Source organism: Chrysochloris asiatica, unplaced genomic scaffold, assembly GCF_000296735.1.
Source record: "Chrysochloris asiatica unplaced genomic scaffold, ChrAsi1.0 scaffold00178, whole genome shotgun sequence".
NCBI lineage: Eukaryota > Metazoa > Chordata > Mammalia > Afrosoricida > Chrysochloridae > Chrysochloris > Chrysochloris asiatica.
Window position 1 is genome coordinate 3,217,625 of NW_006408696.1, and position 19,689 is coordinate 3,237,313.

The following is a 19,689-nucleotide window of genomic DNA, read 5'->3' on the forward strand; positions in this document are numbered from 1 at the left end:
TGCATGGAGGGGATTGTAACCATGGCAATGAAATGATATACGATAGGATGAATGTAAAACTAATGTTCTCCCATGTAAACTATCACATAATTCACAATGAAACATTAAAAAAATAAAAATCAGCTCAATGCTGTGTGTAACAGCCATACCTTAAAACATAATAACAGAAAAGTTGCAAAGGTATACCTGAGCTATGTTTATTAAAAGCCAGCTGATGGAGAAAACAAAAACAACAAAAAAGGAGACTAGGGCCATAGTCTTGAGGGACGTCTTGATCTCGCTGCATAATTTAGTTTATAAAGTGATGTTCTACATCCTAGTTTGTTGAGTTGTGAGTGACTACGATACAGCTGTTGGGCTCTCCATGTCCCAAGCAAAAGAGAAAGAAGAAAACCAGAGGCTCAAAGAATCAACAGGACACATCGTCTTCACAAACCAGATTCACCTACCCTGAGACCAGAACTCGATCGTGCTCAACTACCACCACTGACCATTTTAATCAGGGCACCAGTAGATGAACCCTTATAAAAAGGGAGAAAACCGTGATATAGAACCTCAAATTTTTATAAAAACCAACCAACCTACCATAAAACAGACCTACTGAGCTGGTTGAAACTGGAGGATCCTCTGAGACTACTGCCCTGAGATCCTCTTCAAACCCTGAACCTGACATTAGCCCATGAGGTCACTATAGTGAAATAACAATCGGCTTAGAAAACAATTAACAGCTGGTATGTTCTGTGCACCTCCAAAAAAGGTCATCTATATGAGATCAAGCATCAGCAATTATGGTACCACAAAGATGAAACGGTAAGGGGATAGGGAAACTAGATTAATGGATATGGAACAACTGAAATGGAAATAATGAAAATGCTCACACAGTGTTACTAAATGTTACTAAACAGTTTATACAGAAACTACTGAATGGGAATCTAAATTGATATGAAAACCTTCACTGAAAACACAATAAAGTATAGGTTAAAAAAAAGAAACACCTTTTGTGGTTACTCTCAATAGGATCAAGTTCAAGAACTGCCATAGGGAAAAGACTCTGCAGGAAGAACATTTTCCAACTCCAGTCTCCTTAGGACTCTATGACACAGCAATTTAACTTCTAAGAATGATCCCAAAGAAATTAATCAATATGCAGAGATACAGTGTGTATACAAGGAAGTTCATACAATCACTGCTCAGGATCAAAAAGCTGAGAGCCAGTCTTTTATCTCCCAACAGGGGATTGGTAAACCTAATAACCCACTTGCTGATCTCACACCCTCTCATTGCCTCCAATCCATCCTCCACAGTGAAGCAAGAAAAATATTTCCCAAACAGAAATCGGACCACACGACTGTCTGGCTTGTAACTTTGCAATATTTGCCACTGGTATTAAACTCTAGCCCAAACCCTTTCCATAGTCTACAGGGCCCTACGTGGTCTGACCTCAGAAGGCAAGACAGGGTGAGAGTTAAAAAGGAAAGCTCTTCAATCAAAGCTCTACTACTTTCTAGCTAACGACGGTATGTGAATGATTTAACCTTTCTATGACTGTTTCTTCAACTATAAAATAGTGAAAATAATGTCATCGGTTTTATTAGAATTTTGTGAAGATTGGGTAAATTAATACATGTCTAGCGTGTGGTAGTTCTGGTGGTTCTGGTGTAGCAATGTAGGATAAACACTGGACTGCTAACCTCAAGGTCAGCAGATCAAACCCACCAGCCACTCCTTGGAAACCCTACACAGGGTCACTATGAGTTGGAATTGACTCAACGGCATTAGCAACAACAGCTAGCGCGTGGTAAGTTTGCAATAAATGTCTGCTACAGCCTCATCCTTCTTCACTCTTCCCCTAGCCTCTAACAACCTCTCAGTTCCTCAAAAGCTCATGTTGTCTTGGCCGTCTATAATAATCTTTCTGTCTAGAAGAGCCTTGTTCTTCCCAATTCCTCTTAATCAGATTCTCCCCCTTTTACACGTCTTTTCCAGCACCCATCTGTTGTACTATAGTGACTTGAATGTTGCTACAATGCTGGAAGTCAAGGCACTCGTATCTTTAAAACGAGCAGGGTTACCCATGGTGGACAAATTTCAGAGGTGCTTCCAGACTAATAAATAGTAGTAAGAAAAGGCTAGCAATTTATTTCCAAAACTTAGCCAATAAAAACCCTATGGGAGAAAGAGAAATTCCCATGGGTCACAACAGAACACTGTCTGGTATAGTGCTGGAAGATGTCCTGGGAAGCCATTCCAAATACGCAGCCGGTCACAACAATGGACTAGAACGTCCAACCACTGTGAAGATGGCGCAGGACTGGACAAGATTTTGTTCTGTTGAGCGGGGCTGCCAGGTGTCAGAGCAGACTCAGTGACGACTAATCAAAACAACTGCTCCTCCTTCAGTTTCCACCAGGCTGAAACCTACATGTCTCCACCATCTCTCTTTGTTTGTATGCTCTACTTTTTGCTTTTCTTCAAAGTTATGAGGGGGCTTCAAAAAGTTCATGGGAAAACTTCATTCTCTTTTCATTCCATGTTTCCATGAACTTTTGGAAGTACGCTTGTATCTTTCTAATCACACACTTGGTAGTGTGATTATTTTATTATCTTCCACTAGGATATACCATATGAGAGCAAGGACTGTGTCTGGTTTTACTCAGCATTGTATCTTCAGCATGCAACATTCCAGAATTTGCCCATTTTTAATTCAATGACTACATTAGTTAAATACATTTTGACATCTCCACAATGCAGTCATGACAAAAATTATATACGTATATGTAACAGAAACACACTGAGAACCAGGATTCTCACTGTAGAAGGGAAATGTAACTGAGAATGTTGTTGTTGTTAAGTACCGGGGAGTTGGTTCCGACTCATAGTGACCCCCCGCACAGGGTTTCTGAGGCTGAAAATCTTTATGGGCGCAGCAAGCCTCATCTTTCTCCCGTGGAACAGCTGGTAGTTTTGAACTGCCGACCTTGAGGTTAGCAGCCCAATTTGTAACCACTACGCTACCAGAGATCCTTACTTTACTGAGAATGGCAAGATGTAAAAATTTGGTGGTGGTAGAATTTTTTTTTGGGGGGAGGGGGGGAACAACACAGTATAAACTGTTAATTTTTTAAACAATTATTTCCTAGCTCTGTCCACCAAAAAGGCTTAACTATAATGACATCCCAGTATCAATGAGCACCTCCAAAGACTAGATGTTGGTTTGTTGGTTTCTAACTACTATGTCCCACTAGAAAAAGTAGAATTCTTTCAAAAAATGACTTATTGTCAGCTCCCTGGGAAAATGAAACTATAAGGTGCTCCTGGAAATTTTTGCATCAATAAGTAAAGAAACACTCAAAGACAGATTTACAACATGTCAAAGAAATATAAGAGCCAACCAGATTCAGGGTGCTCACTGAACAAATCTGAACTAATCTGAGCATCAAAACAAATGACAATAATGGACTGTAACATATTGCAAGACACACAAATCCATGTGTCCACAATGATATTATATATGTTGTTGTTGTTGTTAAGTGCCGTTGAGTTAGTTCCAACTCATAGTGACCCTGTATAAGGTTTCTGAAGAGCAGCTGGTGAGTTTGAACCACTGACCTTGAGGTTTAAACCAACCTTGAGGTCGGGTGCTTATCCTATGGCACCACACCAGGGCTCCATGATATTTATATATCTTCTTCACAAAAGAATGTCAGTCAACAAACACAGAAGAAATGAGAGAATTAGAAAATCATCACTTTATAGTAAACAATGTAAAAATGTATTCAAGCAAGGATTATCAATGGATGCTAAAATCAATGAGTATAAAGTTTCATATTCATTAAAATGACAGAAAAGAAAGAAGAGACCAAAATGGATGTCAGAAAAGACTCTGAAACTTGCTCTCAAGCATAGAGATGCTAAAGTGAATGAAGACATGAGAAAGCAAAAGAGTTGCACGGAAAATTTCAAAGGGCAGCTCAGGAAGACAGTGAAGTTTTAAAATGAAATGTGCAAAGACCTGGAATTAGAAAACCAAAAGAGAAGACCATGCTCATCATTTCTCAAGTTAAAAGAACGGAAGAAAATTTTCAAGCCTTCCCTTGAAATACTGAAGGATTCTATGGGCAAAATACTGTCTGATATAGAAAGTATCAAAACTTGGAAGATATAATAGAGTCACTATCAAAAGGAAACGGTCGATTTTCAACCATTTCAAGAGGTAGCATATATATGATCAAGAACCAATGGTATTGAAGGAAGAGAAGAAGTCCAAGCTGCACTGAAGGTATTGGCGAAAAAGAAGCCTCCAGAAATAGAAGGAATATAAATCGAAATCTATCAATAAGTGAATGCAGCGCTGGAGGTGCTCACTCATCTATGCCAAGAAATTTGGAAGAGAGCTACCTGGCCAACCAATTGGAGGCAATCCATATTTGTGCCCATTCCAAAAAAGAGTGACCCAATGGAACGTGAAACTCACCAAACAATGTCATAAATATCACATGCAAGTAAAATTTTGTTGAAGAAACAAAAAAATGGCTGCAACAGTACTTCGACAGGAAAGAGCCAGAAACTCAAACTGGATTTAGAGGAGGACATGGAACTACAGATATCATTGCTAACATCAGATGGGTCTTGCCTGAAAGCAGAGGATTTCAGAAAGATGTTTACCTGTGCTTTATGGACTATGCAAAGGTTTTTGACTGAGTGGATCATGACATACTATGGGTAACATTGTGAAGAATGGGTATTCTAGAAAACTAGATTGTGCTTATGAGGAACCTCTACATAGATCAAGAGGTAATTGTTCGAAAAGAACAAAGGGATACTGAATGATTTAGAATCATGAAAGGTGTGTGCCAACAGCTGTATTCTTTCACCACACCTATTCTATCTGTATTCTAAGCAAATAGTCCAAGAAGCTGGACTATATGAAGAAGACCATGGCATCAGGATTAGAGGAAGACTGATTAACAACTTGAGATGTGCAGGTAATACAACCTTCCTTGCTAAAAGCAAAGAGGGCTTAAAATACTTACTGATGAAGACAAAAGATCATAGCCTTCAGTATTGATTGCACCCCATTGTAAAGAAAACAAAATTCCTCACCGCTGGACCAATAAATAATACCATGACAAATGGAGAAAAGACTGAAGTTGTTAAAGACTTCAATTTGCTTGGATCCACAATCAAGTCTCATGAAAGCAGCGGTCAAAAAATCAAACGACATATTGGACTAGGCAAATCTGGTGCACAAGACCTCTTTAAAGTTTTCAAGACCAAAGATGTCAGTTTGAGGACTAAGGTGCACCTGACCCAAGCAACTGTATTTTCAATTGTCTCATATGCATGTGAAAGTTGGACAGTGAATAAGGAAAAGTATAGAAGAATTGACACATTTGAGTTATGGTGTTGGAGAAGAATATTGCAAGTACCATGGACTTCCAGAAAAACAAACAAGTCTGTGTTGGAAGAGGTACAGCCAGAATGCTCCTTGGAAGGAAGGACCTTCAAAACTTCGCCTCTGATACTTCGGACATATTATCATGAGGGACCAGTCCCTGGAGAAGGAGTTTATAAAGTAGAAGGTCAGTGAGAAAAAAGAAGACCCTCAATGAAATGCGTTGATACAGTGGTAGCAGCAATGGACTCAAATGTAACAATGGTTGTGAGGATGGCACAGAACAAGGCAGTGTTTTGTTCTGTTGTGCATAAGGTCACTATGAGTCGGAACCGACCTGACGACACCAAACAACGTATGTGCGTGAGGTAGCGGTTAAGTGTTCAATTGGTAACTGAAAGATGGGAGGTTTGAGCCCACCTTTCTCTGCAAGAGAAAGATGTGGCAGTCTGCTTCTGTAAAGATTTATAGCCTTGGACACCCTGTGGGGCAGCTCTGCTCTGTCCTGCAGGGGTATAATGAGTTGGAGTCATCTTGACAGCAATAGGTTTGGATCTGCATTTGGGTTATAGGCTAAAAGTATCCTCCTGCAAGGCACCTAACTAGTTACAAAGCCAACTTTACAATGGAAGGATCTGGCAGAGATAGTAACCAAGTGACTAACATAACCCATCACTAATAATTGGAGATTATGCATCTCCTCATGTGACACAACAGGAAGTACACATCATCATCAATGTAGTATTCTTACCAAAATGTGCAATCCAATCTAATCACGAGGAAATCAGCAGACAATTTGAAATTGTGGGACATTCCGTAACAAAGCTACCCTGTAATCTCCGAAATGCCAATGTCATGAACGACAAAAGGAAGATGAGATAACTTTTCAAATGAAAAGAAATTAAAGAGCCATGGCACCCACATGCAATGTATGTATACTGACAGGATCTTGACGGTAGGGGAGGTGAAAAATACAGTTCTTACATTTGTGAAACAAGTGGGGAAATTTGACGATGGATTAGTTTTAGATGATGGAGCACTTTCATTTTGTGTTATCTACTTTTAGATCATAAATTTTTCTAACAGGTACTTTGGATGCTTTAATATAATACTGTGTTGTTAAGTGCCATTGAATACGGCTATCACCCCTAGCGACCCTGCAGAGAGTTTACAAATAGCAGTGGGTGGGCTTGAACTGCCAATCTTGTAGTTAGCAGTCCAGCACTTATCCAACAGCACCATACTAGGATTCCTTATACAATATATGTATTTTTAAATAAATTACTGATAAATGAATCCGAAATAAATTGTCAAACAGAAAAACAGGCAAGAAAATAAGCATTCTAGGAATACTACTTTTATAGTATAAATGTAAAACATGCTAGTAATCAAAGAAATAAACTAAAAGCTATATCATGAATTGACTTAAGAATCTAAAAAAAATATGGCAGAGAAAAGACTGGACTTGCTGCTAGTGAAAATGCCACGAGTTACAACAGTACATGTTACAGATGAACCCCAAACCAGGCAGAAACGTTCTAAAGGGCGAGATATGGTAGAAATCGCTATAATTTTCATGTCTTAGTATTTCTAATTTTTATATTCTAAGGAATAATCAGTTGAACTCAAAAATAAAGTGTAAGTACAGTCTCCAGAGATACCCTGGTCAACTGTCCACAAAGACAACATTCTACATCCTACTTTGGTGAGCACCGACTAGAATCTTAACATTTCATGAGCAGCCATCCAAGATGCAATTATTGGTCTCTTCCAGTCCAGATGAAAGAAGAGTGATGAAAACGGAAAATGACTGGAAACAATTAAGTCCAACCCAAGACCCTGAGACCAGAAGAACTAGGTTGTGTCTGGCTACCGTTACCAACTTCTCTGAAAAGGATCACACTTCTGGTCCCAGATAGAGTGGGAGAAAATGTGGAACAAAACTGAAATCATAAAGCTATGACCAGATTTATTAGTCATATGAAGACTGGTGGATGCCCAAGACTACGGCCCTGGGTCACCCTTCAGCCAACCAATAGGTCGGTCCATAGGAGGGACAACAACACTTCTAATGTATCACACCACACGATGGTCAACCATCCGAGATCAAAAGGGCAGCATTTACCCAACAACAAAATCCAGAAGGGTTGGGAAAGGATGATGAATGGAAACGGAAAACATGGGAAGTGGGATGAGTGATGTTACATTAGGGGATTGGAATCACTGAGATAAAATGAAGTGTATCATTTGTTGAATGTAAAACTAACTAATTAGTCTGTAAACTTCCACCCAATCCATAATAAAAAGGTAAAAAATGTGTATGACTGTTCACAATAGTCTAATTTGTAATAATGATTGAAAAACTACAGTATGTCACAGAAATAAAGCGGTCATTCAAAATCATGTTTTAGAAAAACATTCAGTGATGAGAAAACACTTGCTAAATTATTCTGAGTAAGAAACAAGGATATAAAACTTTTTAGGCCCAACATTTAAATATATATGTATTTGTGAAAAATAAGTATTTACATTCAGGGCTTCCAATCAATTCATTTCAATTTAACCCTCTGCTGAGAATGTGCCTTGCCATCCAGATATAATGAGTCAGAATTTATGTTTTAACAAAATTCCCAAGTGATTCATTCATGTATATACATAAGAATCACCTGTGAACACTATCGAACATAAGTAAAAATACACAAACAGCAGAAGATAAACTGCCTCACCTTGCTAAGTTGTTAAGTGCCGTCGAGTCGGATCCGACTCATAGTGACCCTGTATAGGGTTTCCAAGGCACAGCTGGTGAGTCTGAAACACTGACCTTGTGGTTCAAACCAACCTTGCTTTATCCCACAGCACCACACCAGGACTCCACAACTGGGACCTCCTAAAAATCAGAAACTTGTACACATCAAAAGATTTTATTTACCCAAAGAGCAAAACGAGAACCCACAGACTGGGAAAATATTTGGTATGTCAGACAAAGAACTAATCTCTAAAATGTATAGACAATTTTAACATCTCAACAACAAAAAGACAACTAATCCAATTTAAAAATGGGCAGAGGACATAAACAGACACTTCACCAAAGAAGACCTTCAGGCTAACAGATACATGAAGAAATACTGGCAAACATTAGCCATTAGAGGGATGTAAATTAAAACAACAATGAGATGTCGTCTCACCCCAGTATTTGTAACAAAGTTCAAAACTACAGAAAACAACACATGCTGGCGAGAGTGTAGAGAACATGGCAGCTTCATACACTGAGGATGGGGTTAGAAGAGGTGTAGTCACTGTGGAAGGGGTAGTATGGCACTTCCTTATTTTAAAAGTTGGAACTAGAAATATCACATGATCCAGCAATCTCTCTACTTGGTGAATATTCTAAAGAAATAAGAGCCATGATACCAAGAGATAGGTGCACACCCAGCTTCCTAGCAGCACTGTTCACGACAGCAAAAAGATGCAAACAACTTAAGTGTCAATGATCAAAGGCTAAACTAACTACGGAACATACACACAATGGGAAACTATACAATATTCAAAAATAAAGATGAATCCACAAAATACCTCATAACATGGATGAACTGGAGGATATTACAATGAGTAAAATTAGTCAATCACCAAATGACAAATAGGGTATTAGACTGCTAGTATAAAAATTCAAAGGAAGTTTTTCACACAAAAAGAAACTTTCTATGGTGGTTACCAAGAGTGGGAGGAGGGGAAGGGAGAGTGAATCCCTAAGGAAAGGACACATTAACCTGGTAGAAGCAAAGACAACACACAATAAGGGCAAAAGCAATCAAGGCAAAGGAAGACAATGGGAGGAACATAAGAGCTAAAGACAGCAGGTAAATGTGAGGGTGCTTCAAAAAGTGGTGGGAAAATGGAATTGAAAGATAGAATTTCCCCATGAACTTTCTGAAGTCCCCTTGTACTATTATATGCACGGTACTGCAGTAACAATAATGTACGAGTGAATCCACAGGTAGACACAAAAGCTGAACAAGTCTAGAAAGGAGGAGGAGACATATCCACAATACACACAGGTTTGACACAGGATATTTTTACATAGGTATTTACATATGCTGCAAATACACCCATGAATTTAGCGGAGCATGCAGGGGGCTAAGTTATGAAAACTTCTTAGCCGTAACTAAACTCCTTGAGGGAATGAATCAAAGTCAACTGGCACAATTATTGTTAAGTGCTGTCAAATTGGTTCTGACTCAGGACGACCCTGTAAAGGAGCAACTGGTGGGTTTGAACTCCTGACCTTGTGGTTTGCAGTCTAGTGCTGACTCTAGACTGCAAACCAGCGCCATACTGCAATATATTCCACAAAAACAATGTTCTACATCCTATTTTGGTACGAACTGGGGTCTAAACGAGTTTGCGAGTGGGCATCAAAGATGCAACTACTGTTCTCTCCCCAGAGCAGAGGAGAGTGAGGGAAATCAAAGCCACATAGGAACAATTAGTCCCAGGACTGATGGGCCACCTCAACCTCAGCTTGCAAAACCTTGAGGCCAAAAGAACTAGATGGTGCCTAGCTACCACTACCAACCACTCTGAAAAGGATCATAGCAGAAGGTTCTACACAGTTTGGAAGAAAAATATGGACCAAAACTCAAAATCACCAAAAAAGGCCAGGCTTACTGGTCTGATAAATACTGGTGGATCCCGGAGGCTACAGCCCTTACTCACTCTTTAGACCTGGAACTGACCTCACTCTAATGGTTCAATTTTCAGCCAAATAATACACAGGTCTATAAAGTGGACACCACCACTAAGGAGATACGCACTCCTTTAGAGCAGGGTGGGGAACCTTTTCCTGCCAAAATTTCTAACATCATTCATGGGCCATACAAAATTATCCACTTAAAAAGGAGTCTTCTGTATTTGGTCAAACATTTAATTCACTCACCCCCACAAGGGCAGCAAATCAAGCTCCACCAGCTGCTCTTCGGAAACCCTATGTTGTTGTTGTTGTTATGTGCCGTGGAGTACGTTCTGACGCATAGCGACCCTGTACAGGGTTTCTGAGGCTTTCAATCTTTATGGGAACAGAAAGCCTCATCTTTCAGCTGGTAGTTTCCAACTGCTGACCTTGAGATTAGCAGCCCGATCCATAACCACTACGCTACCAGAGCTCTTTTGGAAACCCAGAGTCGACATTGGTTGGAACTGACTTGACGGCACTTAATAACAACAAATGTGATGGCTGTGAACCACAAGGTCGGCAGTCCAAACCCACCAGCTGTCCTCAGAAATCATATACAGGGTCGCTATGAGTTGCAGCCAATTCAACAGCACGTAACATCATGATGGCTGGCACCATGGTTGCTTTGGAGGGCCTTATAGTGCCCCATCCCTGCCTTATAGCAATCAACCATTTATTTGCTCAAAGACAAAACTCAGAAGGCTGTAAGAGTCAGGAAAGAAGGAGGAATGAGAATGGGAACCACAGGGAGGAAGTGGGATGAGGCTGTTACCTCCTGGGGACTGCAATCAATGACATGGAACAAAATGTGTACAAATTGTTGAATGGGAAACTGATTTGCTCTGTAAACCTTCACCCAATTCACAATAAAAGGTGAAAACAAACACAAAAGCGGAACTATCTGATAATCTATAAGGAATCACCTAGCGATCTCATTCAACTGTAAGCTCCAATTAGGTACATCTGGGGTGGAAATGCAAATTCTCAACAAGGGGCTGAACCTGAATGAGCCAGCTGATAGAAAACCCTGTTTCTATTGGAATTAAAGTCAGGCCTTCACATCCTTTCGTTCAACCAACTTAGGGCACACAGCGATTAGGGGGGGGTCCAGTGGCTCTGTGGGAGAAGCACCGGAACTGCTAATCACAAGGTCTGAAGTTCAAGGCCACCAGCAGTTCTGCAGGAGAGAGATGAGATTTTCCATTCCCAGAAAGATTTACAATCTTGAGAAACCTAGACAAGGTCTCTATAAATCAGAACCCATTCAATGGTATTTAACACAACAAAAGAGCAATTAAGTAGTCAGAGCAATTCCTCAAAGACTGAGGTTGATGGTGGTTGGGGTGCCACTGAGTCGTTTCCAACTCCAAGCGACCCTGGTACCGGGTTTCCAAGGCTGTAAATCTTTACGGGAGTAGAAATCCGCAGCTCTCCCCTGAGGAACAGCTGGTAGATTTGAACTGCACACCTTTTGGTTAGCAGGCCAGTCTGTAACCCAGTACGCTACCAGCCTTCTTCCAAAGCTGGTGAGGGAGCACAGACATTATGAATACATCATTGGCACTGTAATAGTTATTATAAGTAATCTAGAGATGATTTTAAATTACACAGGAGGGTGCACATAGCTCATATGCAAACACTATGCCATTTTTTATAAGGGACTTGAGTATCTGAGATTTCATCATCTATGCAGAGTCCTTGAACCAACACCTGCAGATACCACGGGACAACCATGCTGCGAGGAAACAGAATAAAATGTTGACAGCGGCTGAGTGATAAAGTTATGAGTCATTTTAACTCTCTTTATAAATTTTACTTTTTGGGTGTATTTTCCAAAGTATTTTAAACTTTTTTTTTTTTAAATAATTACCTTTTTGAAAACTTGAGTGAATAATTATATATCTATATCCTTCATGGTTGGCTAACAAAGCAGTTCTTGGATTCTTGAGAGGATAGGTTTCTTTACCATGAGCAGTCGGAGGAATGCAGCGTGTTCCCTGCCCCGCCTTCATTCCACTTCCACTCCAGAAGGATGCATGGCCTCAACCCCCTTGAACCACTGTGACAACATCAAGGCCCCTGGAAGCTTCCTCCCTCCACTGCACCTCTCCCACAAGGCCTGGCAAGTGAGTGTGCCAAACCACCGGATGAATCATCAGGAACCCGGACAACAAACACACTCCCTGGAATGTCCAGGTAATTATGCCCAAATGTAATTAAAAAGAATAACTATGAAGTGCACCAAGTTAGTGACACACAGGAGCCAAACGGCAGAACAAGGCCTTCCTGAAGAGGTTTCCTGGTTTGATAGCAGCATGCGTCACGAGGCCGGGGTTATTTAAAAACGTGTGATGCTCTGAGCACAAATGGGGAATAACCGGGAAAAGAGAACACACCACGCATGGTTCACCCGATGACAACCCGAGTGCTTCACTCTCACACAGCATGTGGGGAAAGCCCGTTCTTGACCTCTTTCCTCCTAGCACAGATCCCTGTGCTGAAAACCTGGCTGCTGCCCCTGAAAACCTCCCCTCATCTACCTGTGCTCTTACAATTGAGGTTGAATTGTCTGAGCCTTTATGACAACTGGAAAGAAAGTGAACGCGAACCTCACAGGTCTGCTGCCAACGCGTCACCAGCAATGTCTGCCTGCCTCACCGGTCAGCCCCTGCAGAAGTGCCCACCAGTGCCCTGGGCACGCAAAGCACTGAGGCAGCACTGGTCCTAGGCAAACACATTACACAGCTATTTTCAGAATGGTAATGTTTACAAGGACAAGGCCTCTGTATCTGTTGAGGAAGAAAACACTGATCCACTGCATTTCTATCAAATCAGTCACCTGAAAAGGCAAACAAACCCAGGCCCTCGAAGCCTCAAAGAGAGCAAGTGAAGACAAGCCAGAGAGCTGAGAGGAGGCATGTTTACGTGGGTGGGAGAGCAGCGCCAGCTCCAAGCCCTTGGCAAACTGAGTGGTGGTATCATAGAACTCAAGCAGTTTGGTGAGCTCCATCTCGGGCCCTGCCCTCTCCAAAGCAGAGTCCAGGCAGATGGGCAGCGAGGGCACCAGCGACCCCAGGGTCTGAATCAGCAGCACCGTCACCACCTCGTGGGGGTTCTTGAACACCTGCAGCGAGAGAGGGGTAGCTACGTTAGCACAGGCACACAGTATAAAGGGGCAGTCTCTGTCCCTGAACGAACTACAGAATGGTCAGATGAGAACCCAATTTACTGTGGCAACTTTCACCATAAACACACTAAAACATTATTACAAAAAAAAAAAAAAAAGACTCAGTCTCCTGGTTCACTCAAGGAAATCTCCCAATCCCCGCAAAGTGGTCCAGTCAGGCGCTATAAAGCCTAAGTCATGCTCACTGCAAATGTGGATACATTCAGAAAGTCAAGCAAAATTTACAGCTATTTCCCATCTACCACAGGCCCCAAGTGTGCAGCTATTTTCAAATTCCCCAGAGATGAAATGCCATAGTACTTAACGGTCACTCAAACTTGGATAGAGTAAGGGGCTGAGAAGGTGGAAGTGTAGACCCAGGGTGAACGGTGAGAAATCGAATGGAATTGAAGAAGAAACTCATTGAGGTAGCATTAAAAGGGCCTTTAAACACCTTCACAGACTGGCCTGCGCACACCTCAAAGCTACCTGCAGAGCAGTGAATTATTTAATACGTCTTTCCTAGCCATGGTCTTTGTAACACCCAGCCAACAAGTTTTATTTAACCCTGATGGGTCTGGTTAAAGATGGTGGTAGAAGACACTGACTGGATTATATGCTTCAGTTGTGAGTGATTATGAAAACTGGAAACTCTAACACGGGTATAAAATCAGCTATGTCAGAAGCAGGAGGGGGTCTCCCTGCCATCAACAGAGAAGATCCAGGAGTGGAGCCTGTGCATTGAACCTCTTTGACCCAGGGACATGAAGCTGTGGCACTGGAGAAGTAGCAGAGGAGTGCCAGTCTGCCAAGACCACAAAAGCAAGTCAAACTGAGTGCCTTTGGGTAGGAGGCTCACTTGTGGAGGTGGGTACCTCCAGGCACTTAACTGGGGAGCCAGGTTTAATGAACCACTGAGTTAGTGCTTAGTCCTTTGGGCATTTATCAGGAGCCCTAAGGGAACTTTGTAACTAACATTGCTGGAGTAGAGCAGAGACCAGGCCATGAAGACATGGGTCAGAGAGAGGTCCACCTGTAGGCACAGGTGAGGAGAAGCTGTTCTGCCTGGAAAACTTGTGCCTGAGCACCTCAGACCCAGAACTGTAGCCTGTTAAATTCCCCAGTGAAGCCACAGCAGTGGTTATCTAATGCAGCTGAGTGGAGAGTGCTGCGGGCGGGATGGTGGTTGTCTTCAGATGTCACTGAGTCAGTTCCCATTCACACGGACCCTGTGCACAGAAGAACGAAACACTGCCCAGTCCTACACCATCCTCACAACTGGTGTTACACTTGAGCCTCAAACTGATATCTTGCCTCTTGACCACTTTAAAGAGGTCTTGTGCAGCAGATTTGCCTAATGCAGTGCATCACTTGGTTTCTTGACTGCTGCTTCTATGAGTGATGTACTGCATTAGAGAAATCTACTGCACAAGACCTCTTCAAAATGTTCAAAAGCAAAGATGCCAGTTTGAGGACTAAGGTGACTATGACCCAAACCATGGTATTTTCAGTAGCCTCATTTGCATGTGAACGTTGGACAGTGAATAAGGAAGACTATAGAAGGATTTCTGGTAGCGTAGTGGTTACGAATCGGGCTGCAAACCTCAAGTTCAGCAGTTAGAAATTACCAGCTATTCCATGGGAGAAAGATGATGCTCTCTGCTCCCATAAAGATATACAGCCTCAGAAACCCTGTACAGGGTCGCTATGAGTCAGAACTGTCTCCAAGACACATAACAACAACAACAATAGAAGGATTGATGCATTTGGTGTTAGAGAAGAATATTAAAAGTACCATGGACTGCCAAAAGAACAAACAAATCTGTGTTGGAAGAGGTACAACCAGAATGCTCCTTAGAAGCTAGGATGGCGAGACTTCGTCTCTCATATTTCAGACATATTATCAGGAGGACCAGTCCCCGGAGAAGGCCATCAAGCTTGGTAAAGTGGAGGGTCAGCGAAAAAGAGGAAGACCGCCCCCGCCCCCCCCAATGAAATGGATTGGCACAGCGCAAGCTTAATAAGTGTGAGGAAAGCTCAGGACTGGACACTGTTTCATTCTGTTACGCATAAGGTCACTATGAGTTGAAAGCGATTTGATGGCACTTAACAACAAGCTTACATCAGTGTTGATTGTCGATCCAAGCAAAATTAAAGTCTTTGACAACTTCAATCTTTTCTCCATTTATCATTGATGCTAGTTATTGGTCCAGTTGTGAGGATTTTTGTTTTCTTTACCTTGAGGTACAATCCATACCAAAGCCTCCAATCCTGATGACAATTTTTTCATATAATCCAGTTTTTTGGATTATTTGCTCAGTATATGTATATGTATAGTAAAAGTATATGTATATGTATAGTAAAAGAATACAACCCTGGTACAGACCTTTCCTGACTTTAAACCATTCCGTATCCGTTTGTTCTGTTCAAACTACTGTCTCTTGGTCTAAGTACAGGTTCCTCATGAGAACAACCGTGTGTTGTTCACAACACGTGGAATACCCATTATTCACAATGTTGTCCATAGCTTGTGATGATCCACAAAATCAAAAGCCTTTGCATAGTCAATAAAACACAAGTAAACATCCTTCTGAGATTCTCTGCTTTTAGCTAACATCCATTTGATGTCACCAATGATATCCCTAGTTCCACGTTCTCTTCTGAATCCAACTTGAGTTTCTGGAAGTTCCCTGTTGATGTACTGTTTCACCATGTTTAAATTATCTTCAGCAAAATTTTACTTGCATGTGATATTAATATTATTGTCCTATGATTTCTGTATTGTATTGGGATAACATCATCTCTCTTTGGAATGGACACAAATATGGATCTCTTCCAATCAGGTCAGTGAGTGCCTCCAGTATTGCATTTTTTGTTGAAAGATTTCAATTTGTATTCCAACAATTCCTGGAGCCTTGTTTTTCACCAATGCCTTCAGTGCAGCTTGGACTTTTTCCTTCAGTACCATTGATTCTTTTATCAAATGCTACCTCTTGAAATGGTTGAACACCAAACATTCTTTTTGGTACAGTGACTCTGCATATACCTTCCATCTTCTTTTGGTGCTTTCTGTATCAACATGTTCCCCATAGAATCATTCAACATTGCAATTTTTTCAATTGTTTCTTCGGTTCCCTCAGTTTGAGAAATGCTGAGCGTGTCTCTTAGTTTTCTAACTCCAGATCTTTGCACCTTGACTTTGTCATCTCAAGCTGCCCTTTGAAATTTTCCATTCATCTGTCTTATTTCTTCAATTCACTTTAGCATCTCTATGCTGGACGGTAAGTTTCAGAATCTCTTGTGACATCCATTTTGGTCTTTTCTTTCTTTCCTGTCTTTGTAATGACCTTGTTGTAATGACCTTTTTTTCTTTCTGTCCCTGAACGATCTTGATGACATCCCACAGTTCTTCTGTCTCATGCATCAAATCTGTTCTTGAGATGATCTCTGAATTCATGTGGGATCTCCTCAAGATCATATATTGGCTCTCATGAACTTGTTTTAATTTTCTTCAGCTTCAGCCTGAACCTGTATATATATGAGCAATTGATGATCTGTTCAACAGTCTTCCCCTGGTCTTGGCTTGGTTGATGATATGAAGTTTTTCCACCATCTCTTTCCCAATACGTAGTCAAACTGACTTCTGTATATTCCATTTGGTAAAGTCCATGTTGTTTAAAAAAGGTATTTATAATGAAGAAGTCATTGGTCTTGCAAAATTCTATCATGCGATCTCCAGCATCATTTTTATCACCAAGGCTATATTTTCCAACTACTGATTCTTGTGTTTCCAACATTTGCATTCCAATCATCAGTAATTATCAATACATCTTGATTGTTTGATCAATTTCAGACTGAAGAAGTAGGTAGAATTTTTCACTTTCATCATGAAAGGCTTTATGGCTTGTGCATAAATTTGAAAATAGTGGTATTAAGTGGTCTTCCTTGTAAGCATATGGATATTATTCTGTCACAGACAGCGCTGGTCTTCAAGATAGATCTTAAAATGTTCTTTTTGATGACGACTGCAACACCATTCCCCTTCAATTTGTCATTCCCGGCATAGTAAAACATGTGATTGTCAGATTCAAAATGGCCAATGTGGAGTGCCTCTGGGCATTTGTCTGGGGAGCTAGATTTGGCAACCATTGTAGCTGGAGCTGAGCGTCTTTGGCTTGCCGGCTAAGTGGAGACCCTTTGAGTATTTATCAGCAGAGCTAAAAGGGCTTTGTAACATTGCCCAAGAAGAGCAGAGCAGAGACCAAGATGCTGTCCTGACTGAAGAACTGTATTCTAAGCATCCTGTTCTATAGAGTTGCCATGAGTCAGACTCGACTAGATAGCAGTGAGAGTTTTGCTTTGCTTAGTGTGACACATCAGCATGTTCTTCCTAAGAACAAGGGTATTATCTTCTCTGACGACGATACGGCTAATCAAACAATCTTCGATGTAATACCATTATCTGACATGGTCCACGTCTACATTTCCATAATTATCCTTGACTGTCCTCAACAGCTCTTGTCAACCTGGCAGAATTCAATCACAGGTCAAGCATTGCATTTACTTGTCATATTTCTTCAGCCTCCTTTAATCTAAAAGAAATCCCCAGCTCTTTTCTTTCCTGGCACGACCATTTTACAAGAGTCCAGGGCAGTTGTGTATCTCAAGTGACCTTTAATCCGGCTATCATATTTCCTCATGAAACCAATCAAGATAAACATTTTTGGCAGAGAAATAACTGAAGGGATCTTTTTACACCGAAATATTCTTAAGTCAGTAACATCATCATGATGTTACTGCTCCACAGCCTCACTGGTGTGGTTAAGTGTTGTCAAATTGGTTCCTATGCATAGTGATCCTGCACAGGATTTGAAAGGAGCAGGTGGTGGGTTTGAACCATTGACCTTGTAGTCAGCCGTCCAATGCTTATCCTACAGCACCACACCAGGACTCCGGATCCTCACTAGCTTTATGAAAAAAATCAAACTCCGAACCTACTCTGCCCCTACACACGTTTTCCATTACCCAGTGCTATGGAGTCATTCCATCTCATAGTAACCCTACAGAGCAGAGAACTGCTTCACAGAGTCTGCAAGGCTGTGAATCTTTACAGAAACAGACTGCCTCATCTTTTTTCCGTGGAGCAGCTGGTGGATTTGAACTGCTGACCTTTCTGTCAGCAGCCCGACACTTTACCCACGGCTCCTTCGTTTTCCATTAGCTGCACCAATATAAACCCTCCAGGCCTCCCCGTCATCATTCCCCAACCATGCAATGTGAAGAGAACTATAAAGTTGGAAGAGACCTTGTTATCATTCAGTCCAACTTCTTCATTTGACACAATAACTATTTCACTACAAGAAAGGAAGGAGGCCAAAGGAGATGAAAACTATGCCTGCCTAGAAAAGGAAATCCTGACTCATCCCTATGTATTTTGAGAAAGGACTAGGCAGGAGTACCGACTTGGGGGGTAGTGGGAGGGAAGGCTAAGAGATTAAACGGCTCTAGTTCAAAGTTCAGATTGACTGGTCAACCGAAACGATCCAGTCAGATCCAAGACTGTAGTGGCAGTTTTGAAAGGCATGCTTTAATTAAATCACATTGTGTGCTTTACAACCGGAGGTTTCCCCTCTCCTTTAAAATGATTCGGGAAAGGGGATTCTCTGGCCATTGGCCAAAGAGCCACCAAAGAGATGACAAAACTCCAAGACCAAACATACCACCTAGAGCTACAGAGCTAACCAAAATAACTAACCAAAATGTAAAAACTCTCTGACCCCACCTCACATTATATACAAAAATGTATTCAAGATGGTGCAGAGTCCTAAATGTAAAAGCTAAATAAAGCTTCCAGAAAAATACATGGAAGAATAAGTTTTCGATTTGGAGGTAGGCAACACGTTTCTTAGGACAAAGAATGTAATAACCATCAATAATAAAAATATAAAAGATGAATTAGCTTACATTAAAATCAAAGCTCTCTACTATAGGAAAAACATAAAATATATCTGACAAAGGACTTGTATCTAGAATATACAAAGAAATCCTATGACTTAGTAATAAGAAGGCAACTCAAATATTTTAAGTGGGCAGAAGAACTGAACAGATATTTCACTAATGAAGATAAACAAATAGTCAATAAACACATGAAATGGTACTCAATGTCCTTATTTACCAGAAAAATGCAAATTAAAATCACCCAGAACGGCTTAAATTAAAAAGACTGACAACAGCTCATCTTGTTGGGGCAAGGACATGGAACCCCTCGCCCTCTCACAGTCTGCTGAGGAAGTATGAAAGGTTGTTGTTGTTGTTAAGTGCCGTCGAGTCGGTTCCGACCCATAGCGACCCTGTACAGGGTTTCCGAGGGTGTAAATCTTTACGGGAGTAGAAAGCCTC

At 41.1% G+C, this 19,689-nt stretch overlaps 1 protein-coding gene across 1 annotated transcript in view; it reads right to left on the reverse strand.

Annotated features, from left to right (window-relative positions):
- COG7 (component of oligomeric golgi complex 7) overlaps positions 1–19,689 on the reverse strand; it is a 96,277-nt gene that overhangs the window by 43,330 nt on the left and 33,258 nt on the right. The window contains exon 7 of the mRNA XM_006871996.1: positions 13,050–13,248. Within this exon, the coding sequence (XP_006872058.1) occupies positions 13,050–13,248 (199 nt within the window). The remainder of the gene's footprint in view (positions 1–13,049; positions 13,249–19,689) is intronic.